Genomic DNA, 21,200 nt, shown 5'->3' on the forward strand with positions numbered 1-21,200 from the left:
CTTCTACAGATTTGAGTTGGGAAGTTATAGAAAGATTCTTGTTCCTCATTCATTCAAAACACTGATTCAGTGTTCCTAAAGTGAATTGAAAAATGATTTGTCACTGATTTTTAGCAAGTAAATATTATTGCCTCTCAGTGGAGGTAATGTGAGGTGTATGGGAGCTCTGATTAGAAATTGAGGTTTTCTGGACTTGGGGTTAATTTATTTCTGACCATGAATCTGTGCTTTGGAATCAGTTTAGTTTAATTTATCACTATGACTACGTAATTGGTGAAGGATTAAAATAAATACCTTATCTACAACTATACAATATCACATCTGTATTTTGGTAAGCATGACATGAAACTGATGCTAAGAAGCTTTCACAAAATTAAAGATTGTGGATTATCCTAGCTCTTTTTATACTATACTTTGGTAAATATGATATTTCTGTTCTCTGTTCAAAAATCCTGTGTATTAAAGTAATTTACAGTATTACATGTGGCCCAGTACATACCTGTATCCCTTCCATTCTCCTGTTAGATTAATTCTCCTGGGAGATTAATTCTGTTTCATTTCTTCTGAAAAGAACAGAAGAAATAAGAAAAGTGAAGAAAGGTAGAGAGAGGAGAAAAAAAGGAAGGGGAGAAGAACCTGTTTTGTATTCTAATCATTTAGGGTTACCATACGTCCGTATTTTACCGGACATGTCCAGCTTTTTGGTTCTTAAATCTCTGTCTGGGAGGAATTTTTAAATATCTAAAAAGACCCGGGATTTTGCCATTATTATTTTTCCCCAAAGAAGAGTGGATCATTCGAGAAAGAAAGTGAATGTTGATCACTCCAGAGAGTGCCCGCTTTTCCCCCCTAGCTCCCAGCGCTTGCACCGCGAAACAGTTGTTTTGTGTGGCTGGGAGGGAGGAGGGAGAATGCAGCATGCTCAGGGGAGGGGGCGATGCCAGGGAGGGGATTTGGGGAAGAGGTCCAATGGGGAAGGGAGGGGGCGGAGTTGGGGTGGGGACTTTGGTGAAGAGGTTGGAATGAGGGCGGGGAAAGGTTGGAGTTGGGGCCAGGCTGGGGGCCCCCGTGGAGTCTCCTCTTTTTTGAATGTTTAAATATGGTAACCCTATTCTAATCTATCACTGGGGTATATGATTGCCTACCAAGAGTTTATTAAAAAGAAGCATCTGCCCCATGTAGTTCTTCTTTCTCTCTCCCTCTTGTGAGGAGGAAATAGTCTGTGGATTAAAAAAGTTTCTGCTGCTGTTTGTTTTTATTAAAGTATGCCTTGCACTTGGAGTGAAGAGTGGTGAGATGTGTGATGGTTCTGAGATGCTGCAGGAGTTCATTCCATCCTTTGATGGCCCCTCAGAAAGATCTGAGTCCTGCATAAATGAGCTTTGCTCTTCCTGCAGAGTATTCTCTTATACCAGAGAAGAGCCATGGTTCTTGATCAGAACATCTAGCCCAGTATCCTGTCTTCTGACATTGGCCAGTGCCAGATGCTTCAGAGGGAATGAACAAAATAGGGCACTTTCGAGTGATCCATCCCCTGTCATCTGCTCCCAGGTTCTGGCAGTTGGAGGTTTAGGAACACCCATAGCATGGGGTTGCATCCCTGATTATCTTAACTAATAGCCATTGATGAACTTATCTAATTCTTTTTGAACCCAGTTATATTTTTGGTTTTCAGAACATCCCATGGCAATGAGTTTCACAGGTTAACTGTGCATTGTGTGAAGAAGTACTTCCTTATGCTTGTCTTAAACTTGCTGCCTATTAATTTCATTGAGTGATCTGTCGTTCTTGTTATATAATGGGGTAAAAAACACTTCCCTATTCACTTTCTCCATCATGATTTTACAGTCCCCTACCATATTCCCCGCTAGTCATCTCTTTTCTAAGCCAAACAGCCCCAGTTTTTTAGTCCCTCCTCATATGGAAGCTGTTCCATAACTTCTAAACCTTCTTGCTGCCCTTCTCTGTACTTTTCCCAATTTTAATATATCTTTTGTGAGATGGGATGAACAAAGTATTCAAGGTGTGGGCGTACCATGGATTTATATAGTGGAATTATAATATTTTGTGTTTTAGTATCTGTGTCTTTCCTAATGGCTCCTAGCATTCTGTTAGCTTTTTTGACTGCAGCTGCTCATTGAGCAAATCTTTTCAGGGAAATATCCACAATGACTCCAAGACCTTTCTTGAGTTGTAACAGCAAATGTAGACACTGTCCATTTTGTATGTACAGTTGGGATTATTTTTCCCAATGTGCATTGGTTTGCACATATCAACATAGAATTTCATTTTGCCATCCAGTCACCCCATTTAGTGAGATCCCTTTGTAACTCTTCACATTCAGCATTAGACTTAACAATCTTGAGTAATTTTGTATTGTCTCCAGTTTTTGCCACCTCACTGTTTGCCCCATTTTCTAAATCATTTATGAATATATTGAATAGCACAGGTCCAAGTACAGATCCTTAGGGGGCCACACTATTTACCTCTCTCCATCTTGAAAAATGAGCATTTATTCCTACCCTTTGTTATCTATCCTTTAACCAGTTACTAATCCATGAGAGGGCCTTCCCTCTTATCCCACGACTGCTTAGTTTGTTTAATAGCTTATGGTGAAGGACCTTGTCAAAGGCTTTCTGAAAGTCCAAGTACACTATATCCACTGGATTACCCGTGTCCACATGCTTGTTGACAGCCTCTAAGAATTCTAATAGCTGGTGCGGCATGATTGCCCTTACAAAAGCTATGCTGATTCTTCCCCAACATATCATGTTTATCTGCGTCTCAGATCATTCTGTTCTTCCCTATAGTTTTGATCAATTTGCCTGGTAGTGAAGTTAGGCTTACCAGACTGTAATTGTCAGGATCGGCACTGGAGCCTTTTTAAAAAATTGGGATTATGTTAGCTACCCTGGTTCCGGGCCTAGTTCTTTTAGGTATCCCTGATCATTATGCACCCTGAGTTAGGGGAGGTAGAGAAGAAACTGAGAAAAGGACAAGGACAGGCTAGAGGGGTGTGACACGTCTCAAGGTGCCTGGGATAGTGAGTCACCATGTTACCCCCCCAATTTAGCGAGAGAGAGAGAGAGAGAGAGAGAGAGTGACTTTCTGGTGCTAAACTGGGTGTCAGCTCCCTGACACCACCAGCCAATTAGTCACCCAAATAATCTCCCCATGGCTCTGCCAGCTCTTACTTTGCCTTGCAGGTTAACATCTGGTGTACCCCAGTCTCCAAGCTTGTCTGAAGCATCCGTCTGTAATGTCCAGCCCCTACCATTGGACACTCACAGTAATGTGTGAGTCCCAAGAGAACAGCATACACACAGCTTGATTGGTAGAACTCCAGATCATGGATATATAGAGCTATAGTGAAACAATCCTAGATTTATTATCAAAGATTAAGATTTAAGAAATAATGAGTAAGGATAATGAGTGGAAACAGAAATGATTACACATATAATGGAAAAACATAAAATGCAATCCTGGTCTAAACTTATTTAATGGTTACCTCTCCTATTTAATAAAGTAGATTTTGTCCCAAGAGTTCAGTCTTTGACAGAGCTTCTGGTTTTCAGTCATAACCAGGATCCAAGTTTTCCTGAACAACCCACACCATTCAAGGGATTTCCTCCATGACTGGATGACAAAGTGCTTTACTTGTCCCCTAGTTATAGTCCAGTAAACCTTTGAAGAGCCCTTCTGTTGTTTGTTCTTCCATGTGCTGACCCCCATGTTGACATCATATTCTCATGGTGACTTGGAATGCAAATGTAGCTCCCCCTGTGTTTGGCTTACAGTGCTTAATTTACATCAAAGATAGGAGTGAATAGACATGCTTTTGTCTGGCAGAAAACCTGTTTATTACCTTTGCCCTGTTACATGATTTAAAATATATTTGAGTAGGTAAACATAACTTACACAAAAACAAAGAGGAGTCCTTGTGGCACCTTAGAGACTAACACATTTATTTGGGCATAAGCTTTCATGGTCTATAACCCACTTCAACTCCTCGTTGTTTTTGCTGATACAGACTAACATGGCTACGCCTCTATAACTTACACACCATCTGTAGTTACATTTCACAAGGCTTATGATGACTAGTGTGTCACTGTGGCTTTCATTTAATGCCTTAATGACATTATCTGTGGATAAATGATATCAAAGTGTCATGTTACATGTAGTGAGTTTATCAGGTCTGCTAGGAGTTGCTGTTATAGAATGGTGAACCTTGGCATTGAGAGATTCTGAGATTTTCAAGGGTCCTGGGCAGAAGAGTCTATAACTCCTAGATAATATTCCCCTCGGAACCTGCAGTGGAACATAGGATTCCTGAGTCACAACATTACTTCCTTTGTTGCATAAGTTGAAGGTATGTAGTGAGTGAGGCAGGAGATTGCAGGAAGAGTAAGGATGGACTCATGGTTAAGGTAATTAAATGCCACCCTGGAGAATTGGATTCTATCTCTGCTTGCCACAGATTTCCTATGTGATTTTGGATAAGTCACTTAACCAAAACTTTTCACAGGCAGGCACGGTGTTCTCCATTTTATGGGTGGCCAACTTGAGATCCTGAGGTCTAATCTGCAGAAGTGCTGAGCACTCACAACTGCAATAGACATCCATGAGAGCTGAGTTTTAAACATGTAAAGTGCTATATAGTGCTGTGTACTCTGAAAAAATCAGATCGCAAGTTGGGCAACCAAAGTTATTGGACACTTTTGACCTTTAATTTCTTGGTATCGCAGCTCCCCATCTGTGAAATAGGGATACTCACCTCTGACCTCACAGGGATGTTATGAAAATTAATTAATTAATTTGAAATGTGCAGAAATTATAGTGATGAGTGCTGTAGAAAATCTCAGGAGGAAATTTGTAATTCTGTGTTCAGAGCTGGGTCTGAATAGTGTGCAGTAAATAAGGCTGCAGTGGAATTTCGGTATTGGTTTAGAGACAATCCACTGTGTCAGTGTGAGCAGCCACAAGCTATGACACACATTGTTGAAAACTGCAACTGAAGTCTTTGTGCCTTGAACATCCTTGATAAGAACACTGTGGCTTGGCTTGACCGGATTGCATATGCCAAATAAATAATAAAAAGGCACAGGGCCACATGTTGAACAATGAGGAGAAAACAAAATATTGAATAACAGCTAATAAAGTGAGTCAAATCCATTCTGTGCACTAAAAGAAGCAGGAGACCTGTGGTCATTTAATTAAATACACAATCATAATGTATAAGCACAAGGAGTCAAATTATTTCTGTTATTTTCTAACTTTTGAGCGCTTGATTTTGCAATGTGAACAGTCTTTTCATGTCAATTGTTCTCCCCCCCCCCTTTAATGGATTTGGATATATTATAAATCAGACATTGGAAATGGTTGCTTGAGAAATACAATTGCATTTTCTGTTCAAACGAGAAGTCATGGATGCTACCTAGGAATGAATGTAATCTGGCTTCCTAGCAACTATGAATATTCAAAATAGTAAACATTGTTCCCCTGTGAAAGCTGATGAACTGTATGTGAATTGTTTTTTCTGTGACAGGGAGCTCATTAGAAATTTGATGTTATTAGCAGTTTTCCTCAAATTGCAAATCTCCATCATACCAGTATTATGGTAATGATGAAATTAAATTAAATTAGCATATCGTATACCATACTGCAAAAATGGGAATACATTATAGTAATACAAGGCAACAGATAATTGCTATCTTAATAAGAATTTGTCCTCAGCAAAGATAATCCAGATTGTTTCTTCTTTCTATCATCATGGACAAAATTCATTCTTATTAGTGAAATCCTCATATTTTGTAAATCCAGTCACAAGTTCCACTTGGTTATATGAAACTGTTTTCTCAAGCCTAAATATACTTCATTCTGCACTGACAGTCAGTGAACTTGTCTAAAAGCTACCGACCTGCATATTAATGTGCACATCACGTTTGTGCATGCTTTTGGCACCTGATCCATTGAATGAGCTTTGGATCAGGCCCCTGGTTACTCAGGTGCTTACTGTGTATATTTCACACAAATCTTACCTACTCTCCATACTGGGTGCTCAAGCTTCCCTTTTTGCAAAAATCATATGACTGTTAAACTGTATTCACTAAAATAAATGTTTTCCCTAGTATTTGATTAAAAAAAAAACAACTGAGGGTTTAGGGAAATAATTTGATTTGCAGATATGTTTTCTATTTCTGTCTAATATTTTCCAGGCCTAGTGAAATTATTGGGTTGCTAAATTTACATTCACATCCACTCACTACTTGTTTTGTTTTTTATCTCTCCCCTTGCAGTTCCTCCATGGTTTTTAAATCACCCTTCAAACCTCTATGCCTATGAAAGTATGGACATTGAGTTTGAATGTGCTGTTTCTGGTAAGCCTGTCCCTACCGTGGATTGGATCAAGAATGGAGAAGTGGTCATTCCTAGTGATTATTTTCAGATAGTGGTAATTATCTGACTTTTGTCATTGCAAATTCACTATTAGACTTAAAGTATGTTTTTATTTCTGATTTGTTCATTCTTTTCATAACCAGCGTTTTAACTAGTTTAGCAGAAGCAGGAAACAGATTAAATCTCTCTTGCCTCCTGGTGGACAAAGGGATATGGCACCAGAGTGCTCTATTATGGTCTGACCCAAAGCCCATTGAAGTCTTCCCACTGATTTCACTGGGATTTGGATCAGGCCCTTACTCTTTCGTTCAACAGTAGTTTAGATTTTTGTTTAGGATCTCCTCAAGCACAGAACATTTACCATAACTTCATGTCACATTTTCAATTAAATTATTATTATTTATCACCTGTTATTGATAAAGTGCCATCAGTGTCTCCTATGATGCTTTACTACAGACAAAAAATGATGAATCCACGCGCTGAGGAAATTACACTTTCAGATGTAAGTTGGTAAGGGATGACAAACAAAGGGAAGGAAGTGACTGTGGGAGGATGAAGAATACAACAGTGGTCAATCATCAACTGTGCTTATTGTTAAATGCACAACTTCTTAGTCTGTCCTTTTAAAAATAGATATGTTTAAATCTGAAGATAGTGGATCAACAATTACAATGGAGGTTAGTGATACTTCACACATCGGCATGAGCAAAGGGGTAACGCCTTTCTAGCTAGAGAAAACGGGCTGTGAGCCACAATGCAGCAATGGGGATAATCCCGGACAAAGGGGAAACAGGGCTTAATATCTTCAAGCCTCTGTTTTAAGGATACACTACTGTACATATTTTAAGTAATCATAAGTGAGAAAGGTAAATATCTTAGAAGAGAGCTAACAGATGCCATCTGGAATTCACAGAAGTGTGCAGATCTTGCAGCTTCTTAGCATTTTCTTCCCCTGCGTAATTTCATTTGGAACCACAGGAGTTAAAAGTGAAACAGATATTTCTGCCACAGGTATGACATTCAGCTGGCATCCCTCCCTACATTGTTTTCAAATCTGTTTTAGAACATACTTGCAGAACTTGATCTTTCAGTGACGATCCATCAGTTTCTTCAAATGCAAAGTATTTTCACCACAGTTAAATTAATAATGATAATGGTCATTTGACATGTACACAATTTTGTCGCCATAGCATATAATTGATAGTGTGATATCATGTCACATTCCCATCTTTTATTGCACAAATAGCATTATATGTGAGGCATTAAAAGTTAAACATCAATGGTGGAATTTTCAAAAGCATTGGCCTAAATACTCTCATGAAAGTCAACAAGAGTTTTATCATTGATTTCAATGGGAGCAGAGTTGAGACACTGCAGAGTGCTTCAGAAAATCCCGTCCCCAATATGTCTATCTTTTGTTTTAGCATGATAAAAATATCCACAGGCCATGAGATAATATTGTTCTTTTGATGACTTTGGCATAAGAAGGTTAACATGCCTCATTCACATAGATCAGATTGCAATATTTAATGCCAATTTCCTAGTGAATGCACATTCTAATCAATAAAATGGACTACATTCCTGTAAATTAAACATCTTCCAATGAAGAAAGGTTGGTTTTTACCATATTTTTCTTGTGGAGAAGATTTACTCAGTTATATGGAATCACAAGTTCGTGCTACTTTACGCAGCATCACTATTTGTTATGAGGAGGATCAGACAGCAATAAGTGTACTTGCCAAGGAATGGAAAGTCCCTTTATTATTATTATAATGGGGAGGGGAATTATCCTTTCAATTTTTATTTCCTGAAGAAATACTTATAGCAAGGGAATCTCTCTTGCAGCATTTTCTTATGTAAAGAATTGTCCCTTAGAAGCCAACATTTGCCACATCACTTAATTCTGCTTGTGCTAGCAGCAGCTAAAACTGAAATCCTGCACACCAGCAGCACACATTGAGTAACTCTTCTGTTGCTGTGGGTCTTTGGGTCTCATGTCAAGATGTAGGATCTGACCTTAAGAACACTGTTTGTACACCAGGTACAAAAGTTGGAAGTTTATATCTGCTGCAAAAAGCCAAGGCAAAGCCCTATTCACCACTCAAGTCCCACTCTAGCTTTTAATATGGGGTTTAACTGTTGCATAGGGTGTTGAGCTGGCCCTCCTCTGTACCAAAGTGAATAAGGACAAGCACCATCATTGTAACGGAGTGGTGCAAAGAGAACAAAAGGAATCAGTTGATTCCAATGAACGTGCATTTTATTACAATCCACCGGAGTCAAAGACAATATGAATGGAGGCTGAGGTTTCCTAATACTCTCTTCTCTTGTTTCACAAACAAAATATTATTGAAGCTCCTTAGCAAGTGTCATTCAGTTTGACAGTTTTGTCTAATTATTCCCCTCCCCTTCCTCTCTCCCCTCTTTGTCTCTCTAGGGTGGCAGCAACTTGCGGATTCTGGGCCTCGTAAAGTCAGATGAAGGTTTTTACCAGTGTGTAGCTGAAAATGATGCTGGGAATGCACAGACCAGTGCACAGCTAATCATCCCTGAGCCGGGTAAGATACAAAGGACACAGAGAATCATATCATTGATTAATACAATTAGCATAAATCCTAGTTGGGCACCTAATGTCCCCCCCCCCCCCGCTGCCTTCATTCTTAGCCATGTTAACAAATATTTAGCTAGCTGGGTGGCTTGACTTGTAACAGTGTGTTTCTTCTTAGCATTAGGGGAGATGCAGGTCTGTCTTGGTGTAACCTTGAGACTTTCTGTCACTGAGACAATTACAGATGCTAGGTGCATCCCAGAAGTGACACTGGAGGTCAGAATCTCAGCATGAAAAATCAAAGACGGTGTCTTCCCTTTCAACCACTGGGTTCATCTTGCTGAAATATGAGAAGAGGCTGGGGATTATAAAGGGCCAGGGGGAGAGTGTGTGTGGGGGGAGATGGAAGAAACATTCCATACAGAATGGAGAATAAAATACTGTATGGTTCCACTTTGAACACTCAGAATATTTGTCATAGGGGAAAAGGTAGGTGAAATTTAGCCCTGTGATGGCGGGGGTAGCAAAGAGTCCTGACTGAAAGGCTGGTGTCCCTTATACATCAAGGGAACAAAAGTGTGTTTCTGTGGCACAGAAATGAATAGTTTCGCAAGAATTATAAACTGTCCTTTCTTGTGCCAATACTGGTGGGGTTTGTTTCTTTATGGAATATTAAACTGTAAATACATAAAAACTATGCATTCATTTTAAACCAGATAAGGTAAAACATTTCTAAATGCCTTTAATGTGCTTTCTATGTTTTATATGATAGTTGTTTACTTGAAGTGGATTCTGCTGTGTTTGTTAATTATGTAGAATTGCGGAATATTCAGAAATATAGGCCACATGTACACTTGGAGCTAGGGATGTGATTCCCAGCCCAGTAGAAATACTTGCTCTAGCTCTCACTGAGCTAGTGTGCTACAAATAGCAGTGTCGCTGCGGTAGTACGACAAGTGTCATGGGCTAGACACCTCCAGTAGAAACCCACCTGGACCCCATAGGTACATATTCGGGGTGGGTGCCCATGCGGCAATAGCTATGCTACTATTTTTAGCATGCTGGCTCGATGAGAGCTAGCACAGGTATGTCTTTGTGAGCTGGGAATCACCACCCTCGTTTGTAGCATTGTAGCGTCGATGCAGCCTCACACCCTGACCTGGACTGGAAAAAGTAGAAAATTGGTAGTTCATAGTTGTTGATAGATCTTAAAACCAGAAGGGACCACTTTGATCATCTTGTTTGACCTGTTTTATAGTCCATGCTATAGAATTTGTTTTTGAAAAGTGCGCACAGAATCATTTTAAATTGTAAAGCTTTACTTAAACTCTGCCATTATTTGAAAAAAAAAACAGTGTTCTCCAGTAATGGCCCATAACTGCAGTAACACGGCCACCCACTATAGTGTTTTAGACCAGTAATATGGAACACTCTAATAACATTGTAATGTGATGTTAAAGACCATCGATTTCCTGAAAGGCTTTGATGCTGCAAGCCTTTGTCCTGTGGGCAGTAGAATGCCAGGTAGTTGCACTGCAATGCAAATGCAAGTAGTGACTCCAGCTGGGCACAACCAAGGTTAACTGCTAGGTCCAATGCTCCACACTGAGTAGTTCTAAGTCTCCAGTCCCTGGCATAACAATTCCCTTACAACAAGTACACGGTAAACAGAAAAGGGAACAGGACCAATGGCCTTTCTCTCTGTTTGTTCCTGAGTACAAAATGAATGACTGCCTGAGCTCAAATTTTAAATCTCTTAGCAGTTCGTCACTCCCATTCCCTCTCCCTTGCTATCCAATCCCTCCTTCATTCACTCATTGTTTCTCCAACCAACCCATGTCCAAAATGCAACACCAACAGCACCTGGGGAAGGCATGGATCACTTCCCAGATCTCACCCCGAGCCAGCTTCCTTGTGCAATAAGCCCCCACTGTGAACTGTGCCTGCTAGCAGGAGATGCAGCTACGCACTGACATTGCTTAATGGGAACCCTGGACAGCGCCATGATTTTCATCGTCCTTGTGCTAATGAGACGCTTCACATGCAACTCTTCTCTTAGGCCTGACTCATGCTATTAGTCTGCACAGCAGGATCAGGCTACACTTGTGCTCCCTGTATGGCTCATCACTTTTTACTTGGCCTGTATGCACTCTACACCCGCACAGTGCAGAATCAAGCCAGATGAGTATTTCTCTCCTGTGCAGAGTCACCAGTGGCTAGAAAAGGTGTTACCTTTCCTCTGGGGAAAACACAAACATAAGAAGGTGCTTAAAGAAAAAACCTTGGCACAGTAACTATACATAGCACATAACCCCACTGATATTTAGATGGGCAGCTGGGATCAGAATGATATAATGGTACCTAAAAATAAGTTAATCCCTATTAAACATCATAACGGGGGGAAAGAGGTTATTTGTGGGGCGGGAGGGTTTGATTTTTTTTAAAAGCTGAATCTTGCATTTAGCTCATGCTTCTGGAATATATTTAGACAGGTGCAACCCTGGAGAAAAGGGGCCACCGTGAACTGAAATGTAGTTCTATTTCTCAATAGGACCAGTCTAAAGGAAATGGGATAATTCATTACGGTTTCCACCTAGATGTTCAAATGCTGTCAGTAAATTCTGTACTTTCGGTCAGTGTTTATTATGTTTGGCATTGGATTAGAATGAAAGTAAAAGAAAATGAAGGCAAAATCCTAAAGAGCTACGGGATACTATTGTAACTGTCTCCATTTCCCTTTATAAATGATGGATTACTTTTTCCTGGCTATTTAATCAGATCTTCAAACAATGCCACTCCAATTCCTCTGAGATGTGGAGAAGGCCAGCATGCACAGATGGCAGAGAAGCCAGCTATAAATACAAATTAAGTGCCGGGGCCGACCATGGTGGGAAGCACATCGCCCTCTCTGTTTAAATTTAGTCAATATACGGTCACCATATCTTTCACACTCAGTGTGAGCTCTGCACTGCACAGCTGTTCAGTTTTGGCCTGTCCACAGGCCTCAAACTAAGGGTTACCCCTAGCAACCGTGACAATCTGCTTCTTGCTAAGGCATAGACAATGACCTGTTAAATCCAGTATTCTCTGTTGGTGAGTATTTACGAGAGCCTAATGAAGTTTCAATATAGTCTTTTATAAATAGTTATATACCCCTTTTTGTAACCACTAATTTTGAGGGAACAGTGTCCAAGACATGTAAAAGACCTAACAGAGTTTTCTTTTTCCAATAGCTAGGGTCAGGATTATCAAAAAGCCCCTTAGATAAATTAATACTCTTTTTATTCCCTAAAGTAATATTATGGGGAAAATAAATAGATGACCATTTATCCTCCATGAGATTCGTAAAATCAGGGGTACTGGCATTTTAGTTAGTTGCAAATATTCTTGGCCAGCCTATTAATTTAAAAGTTGGAGTGTCATCTATTCAATGGCTGATACATAGTCTATTGGAGATATCCAGTATAGTGTCTGGTAGGGGGTAAATCAGAAGATCTTAAGATTCTTTTCTGTCTCTAGTTACTATGATCCTGCTCTGATACCAAATCTTGCTGTTGTCATTACACAAACATGCAGCTTGTTCATCTTATTCTGACCTGATTTAACAGCAGTTACTCCTGGTTTACAGGAGTAACACCACCAATGTTAACTATAAAACCAGTGTGAGATCTGATTCAGACCCATAAATTATGTTCAGTGTAAATACTATGGTATCCTGAGTTGAAACTAGACAACACTGAAATGAGTAATGCAAGCTAATGGGTAGTGAGTTTACACAGATTATAACCTTTTACGCCTAGAATTCCAGATGTGGTTATAAGATGTTAAATGCTATTTAAATATATATTGGTTAGACATTGGGGAGCAAGTGAGCCTCCTGGGAAAATTAACTGAAATTATAGCTTTTAGCTGCAATTATAGTTATGAAGGCATTGTATTTAACATTATGTTATGAACTGTATGAGATAGAAATATGATATATGCATAGTTTATAATACATGGTTTACTCAACAAATTGAAGTCTAGGACTTTGGACTATAGGATACTTTGGGCAAATAAATCTTGGGTTAGGGTTCTTTTTCTTTCATTTCATCATCTTTGAAATACATATTGGAGAAATTGCTCTTCTTTCCATAATGAAGGCTGCAATCATTGTCCTGTTATAACCATCCCCTTTGCATCCCTTAGAAAAAAAAATTGTTTCCAAAATGTTTAACTCATCTTCTGCAGCTCAGCTTCCCTGTGTTCTTCAGCCTCCCCTTATGCTCCCAGGCTAACCTGTTTTGTTCCTGCTCCCACTAAAGAAGAGCCATCCCTATGGACCTTTTATAATCTGTAGGATCTGCTGCTAGAGGATTACTAGAATAAAGCCCCCTCTATGTACTTCATAAAGAGAACAGGATGGTTAATAGTGAAGTTTTTGTTAGTGAATTATTTATTTTTAGAACTTAAAAAAACATCATTTGTACATCTAAAAATTAAACATGATGGACATGCATAACTGCAGATATGATGGACATGATCCCAGAGGAAAATTCTCCCCAAAGAACTTGCAAACAATTATTTTCATACTTTCACTCAGATCGATTCTTCAAATAGCTTGGTGGGGGAGGGAAAGAAGCAGTGGGAGGAGAATTATTTACTCCATAGCGTCCAAGAACAGATAAAGAAACTAGCCAATATAATCCTGAAATAATGAACTCACATAAATGGATAATTGTCAACCATAGTTCTTTAATAAATTCCTTGCTAGCCAAATTTTAACTTAAGGATATACACTTTACCATGGATGCATGAGAATATTATTTACCATTGGTAGCTCCAGACATTATAAGTAGCTAACTTGAAAACAGAAAGATAAAGAAAATCATCTGTTATATAAAATAACTAGACAACAGGAAAGTATATGGGCTATTTATGTTACACAGGGGGGATATACTGTATTGGAAATATTTTAATAATCAGTTATTATGTGTCCATCCACAGCTACAGGAAATGGGAGAGGCAGTTTCAAACTACAGACTCTGAAGCATTGAGGGTTATAAAGAAAATGTTTGGCAAGCTTTACTTCAATTTCACAATTTCAGATGTTTATATGTGAAAGGTCATGGTGTTGTAACCATGGGGGTCCTGACCCAAAATGGGATCATGGTGGCAGGGGGGTTGCAAACTTGTAGGGGTGTCCCAAGATTGCCACTCTCACTTCTGTGCTGCCTTCAGTGCTGGGCTCTGAAAACAACACCCTCCAAGCTTCCTGCAGTTAGAAGAGGTTCCTGGAGGCAGAGGAGAATAGGATCTCCCCCATGCTGCTGGGAGTGCCCCAGCCGGGGCTCCTAGCTGCTGGTCCATGCCAGAGATAGATTAAGGCATGGACTCCTGCCAATTTGCCCCTCCCCACCAGGAAAAATGGGTGCCCCAGCCCTGGAAGAAGCCCTAGAGCAGAAGCCTCTACTGGATCACCCCAAGCACCAAGAGGTTCCACGAGGGGAGGAAGCCCAGAGTCCGGGCTGCCCCAGATGGAGCAGTGGAGGAAGTCTGTTGCCCGATCTTTAGATTGTGTATTAATTATGTTGATTACTTAAGAATCCCCAGTTATTACTTTGAGGGTTGACAGGTTCTTGTCCCAAGGTCAGGCCCAGTATTATTTTAATTATTATATAGTTGGGAACCCCGATGTGCACAGTTGCAACACTCACACTATCGGAACTCTTTTATATTTACAAATATAGTTTATTAATGTATTTAGCACAGTCACAAACACCTTAACTCAGTAAGGTAGACAGAGATAATACAGAATGTACATCTGCACATCCATATACTCACACCATCCCTTGTAGAACAACCTGAAATGTTAGCCATTGTCTTTTTCATCACCATCACCTTTCCCATCATCACCAGTGGCTGTCATTCTGGCACCTCCCAAGGGCTACATCTCTTTATCCTACCGCCCCTGGGCTGGGATGCCACTTTTATAATATGTTATGCTGACACCGCTATGTTCTATGCATATTCAGTAGGGGATTTCCCCCCTTTTCCTTATTTGTATTTCCTCACCTTACTAATGTTGGACTGTCTTTTTTCTATAGATTACTATATCAATGATTTCAATTTATTATCGTATATGCAATTCATTACCATGGCCCTTTTGTGGTTAGGTATCACATTTGTTATTTCTGTCTCAAACGGTTATTTCAGTTATTTCTAACTTCCATGTTATAGCTCAGTGGTTTGAGCATTGGCCTGCTAAACCCAGGGTTATGAGTTCAATCCTTGAGGAGGCCACATAGGGATCTGGGGCAAAAATCAGTACTTGGTCCTGCTAGTGAAGGAAGGGGCTGGACTCAATGACCCTTCAGGGTCCTTTCCAGCTCTATGAGATAGGTATATCTCAATATATTATTGTGGTGTACCTGTTAAGTTTAATAGTGTATGAACTTAGGAAGCCCCCTATGCCAACCTACTTCAACACATCCTTTATGTTAAAGGTTGCAGCCATATATGGATCTTATGCTTTAGCTCATCGCCATCTATCTAGGTGAAAGGTCCCAAACGTGTATGCTAACTTTGCATTAGCTGAACATACAGGATGTGGCCTGTAAGTCCCTTGTGTTACAGCCAAAATATTGTCTAATATAAACCTATAAACCTATTATAATAAAACAAATAATCAAGCTCATAAGAAAATAAGAAACATATAAGAAAAGATATATAGGCAAGCAAGCAGGCTAGCCTTAGATATATCTCATGTACCTGTTGTGTACGTCAGTTCATTGCCAGAACACTTCTGTAGTTGACTCATGTACCTGAGGTTAGAACTTCCCCTTAAATTCTATACTTGGGGTTTTTCACTGGGGCATTTATCTGTTCAAAGTTCATAGGCCACAAACCTTATGCTAACCTGCTGAAGCTAATGTCTTACAGGATACAGACCTGTAGGTTTCTTGCATTATTGCTGAACATAATGCAAAGCAGAATATAATGCAAAGTAGTGAATATAATAAAGGCAAGCTAGCCCGCTGGGCTATAAACCCCCAGCTGGAGTGGCAGGGGGCAGAAGCCCCGAGCCTGGGCTGCCTGTGCCCCAGCTTCAGCCACTGGAAGTGGAAGCCCCCGGGGAGGATATACCACCCTCATTTCTGTGCTGCCTCTGGAGGTGGGACTGATCTCCCCACCAAGAGTGGCCGTGCAGGGGAAGGACAACTCCTGTCCCTTCCCAGCATGGCCAGACTAGCAGCTAGGAGCCCTGGGATCCCAGCAGCAAGGGAGATCAGATTTCATGGCCGTTAAATTGGTAGGGCCCTACCCTACCCATGCACCAGCTTGTAATGTCTGCAGTGGGAAGCCATGCCCAGCCCCGTGGGGCAGAAGCTGCCACTCTCAAGCCACTCTCCCCACTTTCTCTGGGCCTTCTTCCTAACTAGGCCAGGTTTAGTGTTGCAGTGCTGAGGCAGAGGATACGGCTGCAGCTGGTTGTTGCCCCCTTGTCAATTTAGTATAGGGTACTGTGACATCCTGACATCCCAGTATTCACCACTGCCATGTAATTAGGATATGCCTTATGCAAAGTATGCCTTGTGAGGTGTCTAAAAGTCTTGATCTGCTAGACAGTAATATCTAGTTGGATTGTATGTGCTATTGTCGTATGTGAAGTTACGAAGTTTGGCTATGTATGTGTTACTGAAACATGTTGTGAGGATGAAAACATCCACAAGTTAGCTTTCAGGTATGACAGTAAAAAGGTCAAACAATGTTAATGGTTTATTGAGGAAATGCACACAAGCACAAGGATTACCCCAGGAACTGTGTACAATAGAAACCTCTCAGAGATAGCATTATGCAATGGGAACTGTTTGACCCAGGTAACAGCAAAAGAGCTTTCCAGAAAGTGAGGAGAAGATATAAAAGGGGGAAAATGACATCATGGGGGGACCTCACTCTCCCTACAACAATACACCTGGAAACACCCGAGGAACAAAGACTGAACTGTGGGAAGTAATGGTCCCAGGCTAGAAGCCAAGGCAGCTTGGGCCTTAAGAATCAGCCAGTCTATTTATCATTCAGGGTGAGAATTTGCTAATTTATGTCCTACCTATCTAGTATGTTAAGCTCACTTTGCGGTTTTTGTTTATTTACTAAGGTCATCTGCTTTGATCTGTTTACTATCACTTATAACCACTTAAAATCTATCTTTTGTAGTTAATAAATTTATTTTGTTTTGTCTCTAAAGCTCATACTTGGGGCAGAAAGCTGTTGCATACCTCTCTCCATATTGAGGGAGAGGGTGAATTTTATGAGCTTACACTGTATGGTTCTCTGTGCAATGCAAGATGCTACAGTTTTAGGTTTACACTCCAGAGGGGATGTGCACTTGCATGCTGGGCAATTCCTTTACTGAGCTCTCCCATTCAGAGCTGATCTCAGCATCTATGTGAATATAGCTGTAGCTGGATGTGTGTCTACCTGTGTGTGTGTGCAGGAAGGGGGCTTGAAAGCCTGTCACAGTAGCACAGAGTAAGGGGAACCCAGGCTGGTGGGACAGCGGGGCTCAGTGATGCTACATTGACTCTGTTCTCACTGTTTTTAGCCTTATATTCATGTTTCCCCATATTTTTCTCAAGGCCAGCACATTTAACAGACAAACCCTCACATTTTTCCTCAGAGGAAGGAAGAATGAGCTGGAGTTTGTCATCTGTGATGTGCAAAGGGACTAGAAAAGTTTACAATGCTATTTCCTGTAAGTTAGCCAGAGGTAGAGTGGTACAAGAGGAGGAGTGGGAATTACAGGAGAGCTCTCAGAAGTTGCAGTGCATGCAGGAAAAGAATACTTTTATCGCCTTGCCTTCTCTTTGTATGTTGATAATACAAACTTTTTCTAGGGGTGTTTTTTGACAGAGTTGTATGAGTGAGTGGTCTAACTCTGGCAGGTGGGAGCTAGGGCCATCTCTCTTAATGCGTATACTAATTAATAGCGGGTGTATTAAGAATATACTATGTCATTATCAAGCCTGGAATCCTGCTTCCATCAGTGGCTACTAAGTGAAGCTTTAGGGGAAAGCAAAAAGCCCTAATAACATAAAGCATATAGCCAGGTGTACACTGCCATAAATGGGATGTGGAATGGCTTCCTGAACCCATCATGACCTGTTTATGTCCTGAAACTAGAGAGTTGATTGCCTTTGTCTAGTATGCATACATAGCTAGTGTGCTGTTCAAGTGTAAAGCGCCGTATAAGCAGTAATATTAATGATAAATATACATTTTGTTTATGTATTTTATGGCGGCCTTCACCATAATATCATGACTGTGAATTTATGAAATGAAACCATGCAAAAATGCCAAGTTAGCCAAATACTTTTTGGCGTAAAACATTTCCACTTAAGTTGCCTTGTGACAGAGCCCAGCCTAAAACTATCTGAGCTGAAAGCCTGATAGAAGATGGGTGCCTTGCTGAAGGCTACCAATTTCAGGCTGTAGCAGGCCATCACAAGGAGCAATTTCCGGAGTCCATTTTCAAAAGCGACTGTAGTGAGGCGGACGGGCCTCCCTTCCCTGGGGTGAGTGAGGGAGCGTTACCCGCCCCTGGGAGGGCGGAGCCTAAGCCTCCCCACCCCCCTTGCTGGAAGGAGAAGGGCAGGGCCGGAAGTATAAAAGACCAGACTCGCAGCCCATTCGGGGGGAAACCTGCAGAGGGGAAGGACGTCCCGCTGGTTCCAGAGCAGCTCGAGGCAGATCCCCTGCCTATCCTGGTCCACACTCCAGATGCGGACGATGACCAGCCTGGAGTGCCCGCTGCTGTTTACCCGGAGGAGCTGGACAATGCCTGGACGCAGGAGGTACCCACCCCAGGGGAGGCAGGATGTGGCCCAGGGGCATCTGCCGTAGGACTGGCTGCAAAGCCCAGACCCCCAGCGTCAGCATGTTGCGGCTGGATCCCCGCCAACCCCGGGGCAGCTGACTCTACCCCTGCCAGGGCCCTGGGCTGGGACGCGGTGGAGTAGGGAGGGCCCACATCCCCTTGCCCCTCCCCCTGGGTGGCTGACCCTCCTTCATCTGCAAAGGGCTCTCATTCTGAAGAGAAGTGGCCCCAGCCCCCTTAAGACTGTGTTGTTTGCTGGCTGCCTGAGCTCTGCAAGCCCAGGCCCCAGCCTACCCCTCAAGACTGTGTTGTTTGCTGGCTGCCTGAGCCCCGCACAGGCTATAGCCAGCCCCCTTAAAACTGTTGGGGGACGGGCTGCCCAGGGCCGCCCAGAGGATTTAGGAGGCCTGGGGCAAAGCAATTTTGGGAGCCCCTTCCATCAAAAACAAAGTTGCAGTATTATAGAATTCTATGTTCTTGTGGGGGCCTGGGGCAAATTGCCCCACTTGCCCCCCCCCTCCCATCTGGGCAGCCCTGGGGCTGCCTGAGCCCAGGCAAGCCCAGTACGCAGGTAAACAGAGACAAGCCTGGAGACAGGCTATTGCAGCCCTCCAGGGACCTCTTGCTTTTTGGGAGTCCTTGGGTCAAGTCCTTGCTGTGTCACAGGCTTCCTCTGTGACTGTGGGCAAATTACTTAGTGTCACTGTGCCTCCATTTCCCATCTGATAAAATGGGAATATTAGCACATCCTTACATTAGAGGGGCGTTATTAAAAATTGTGAGGTTCTAAGATACAACAGTAATAGGCCCATATAAATATATATCTAGGAGCCAAAGTTCCACTGGTTCTCAGTGAGACTTGGACATCTAAGTCACCTCTGAAAATGGAATTTAGGGTCACATTTTCAAAAGGTACTTAATTCACTTAGGAACCTTGTTCTGGTTGAAAGTTGACAGGACTGAGGCTCCTTAGTCATTTAGACACCTTTTGAAAATTCAAATTTAGAATATAACAAAGATGAAAACATTAAGGCCCAATAGAAATATAATAGAATTTTACAAACTTTATTCTAAAAACGTTAAGTGTTTAAGGGAGAATCTCTTATCTATAGCTTAGCAGGGACAGTATTATTTATTAAATTATATACAAATAGTTTAATTTAAAAATAACTATAAAAAGGTTATCTTTTCCTCTTAAATTGATAGTTCGTTCTTAAACCCAGCTACAGAATCTAATGAATATGGGGGTTTTTATTTTCTTAATAAATAATACATAATAGTAATAAATAATAGTCACGGGAAAGCTGGAAGGCATTTTGCTAACACATTGTATTAAGTGATGCTAATTACAATATCCCTTACTGTATATTGACCTTACATAGTAACTTCAGAAGAATCACAAGATGGAGTGAATAAGTGCACAATTAGTCCTAATACTTCAGGATCTGTTAGCAATTAATTTGTTAGGGTAATAGCACTGAATTGACTATCCATGAGTATGAAAAATGATCTACTTCCTAGTCTCGTATTAGTTACTTGCAGACAATTAAGTGTAATTATTATCACTTAATATAGGAACTCCTACTATAAATTCAGAGCCTTGTTTTCATTTCATTTCATTTCAACCTAGAAAAAGAAGAAATGTGTTGTGGTGTTAACAAGCATTATGTGGATGACTAGACTGTTAAACCCTGGAAGCCTCATTTCCCAAGGAGGAATTTTTGTGTGCAAAGCCAATGTTTCCTTGAACAGTGTTAGAGGGCTTTCCCTTCACCCTGTCCCCTGGTTCTTGTCACATGGACAGAAAGCAGAAGACCAGACGTCCGAAGTGTAGACAATGAGATGTTTATTGGGGTTATTTCCAGCAAATATGTATTCCATAACTCTGATGCCACAGAGTCTTGTTTTCCAGTGTCTCATCCCCCTCTCCTCAGGAGACATAATTGTACTTGAAATGCACATCCACAGTCCCACCCCTTACAACTTAGTGGCATGTTCCATTTTGGGTCTGGGGTCTTCATTCCACCTCTTTTGTACCCCATGGGAGGGGTAAGGAGTGAGGTTGTGCTCCAGTCAGGGACGGGCATTTCTTTGGTCTTTGGTTTTATACTCCCCCCTCCCCTCCAGACCTTTTGCCCCTCCTGACTGGTTGCTTGATTTTGACTTGAGATAGGGGTTGAGGCAATCTTAGACTGTGCTCTGAGTAACACTTTAATTACTCTTATCTATTCCCATTGCACTAACAAATCCATCTGACTAGGCAGAAGCAACATCACAGTGTCTTTGTCCTTTGTTTACATATATTAGTAAAAGAGTATCAAAAAGTCAAACCCCAAATTTGATCCCAGGGCTAACAAACAGACCAGATACTAACAAACAGCTCATGTAATAGTTGCTCAT

At 41.2% G+C, this 21,200-nt stretch overlaps 1 protein-coding gene across 11 annotated transcripts in view; it reads left to right on the forward strand.

The window, feature by feature from the left end:
- The window catches only part of DCC (DCC netrin 1 receptor), a 555,466-nt gene that overhangs the window by 193,572 nt on the left and 340,694 nt on the right, over nucleotides 1-21,200 (forward strand). For 10 of the 11 annotated variants that reach the window (XM_039544135.1, XM_039544134.1, XM_039544133.1 and 7 more), the window contains 2 exons: nucleotides 6,297-6,451; nucleotides 8,834-8,954. In XM_039544135.1, the coding sequence (XP_039400069.1) occupies nucleotides 6,297-6,451; nucleotides 8,834-8,954 (276 nt within the window). Of the gene's footprint in view, nucleotides 1-6,296; nucleotides 6,452-8,833; nucleotides 8,955-9,122; nucleotides 9,270-21,200 lie in introns of those variants that run through there. The other variant, XM_039544143.1, reaches the window with a different exon arrangement.

This window comes from Mauremys reevesii, linkage group 6 (assembly GCF_016161935.1).
Source record: "Mauremys reevesii isolate NIE-2019 linkage group 6, ASM1616193v1, whole genome shotgun sequence".
NCBI classification, from domain to species: Eukaryota; Metazoa; Chordata; order Testudines; family Geoemydidae; genus Mauremys; species Mauremys reevesii.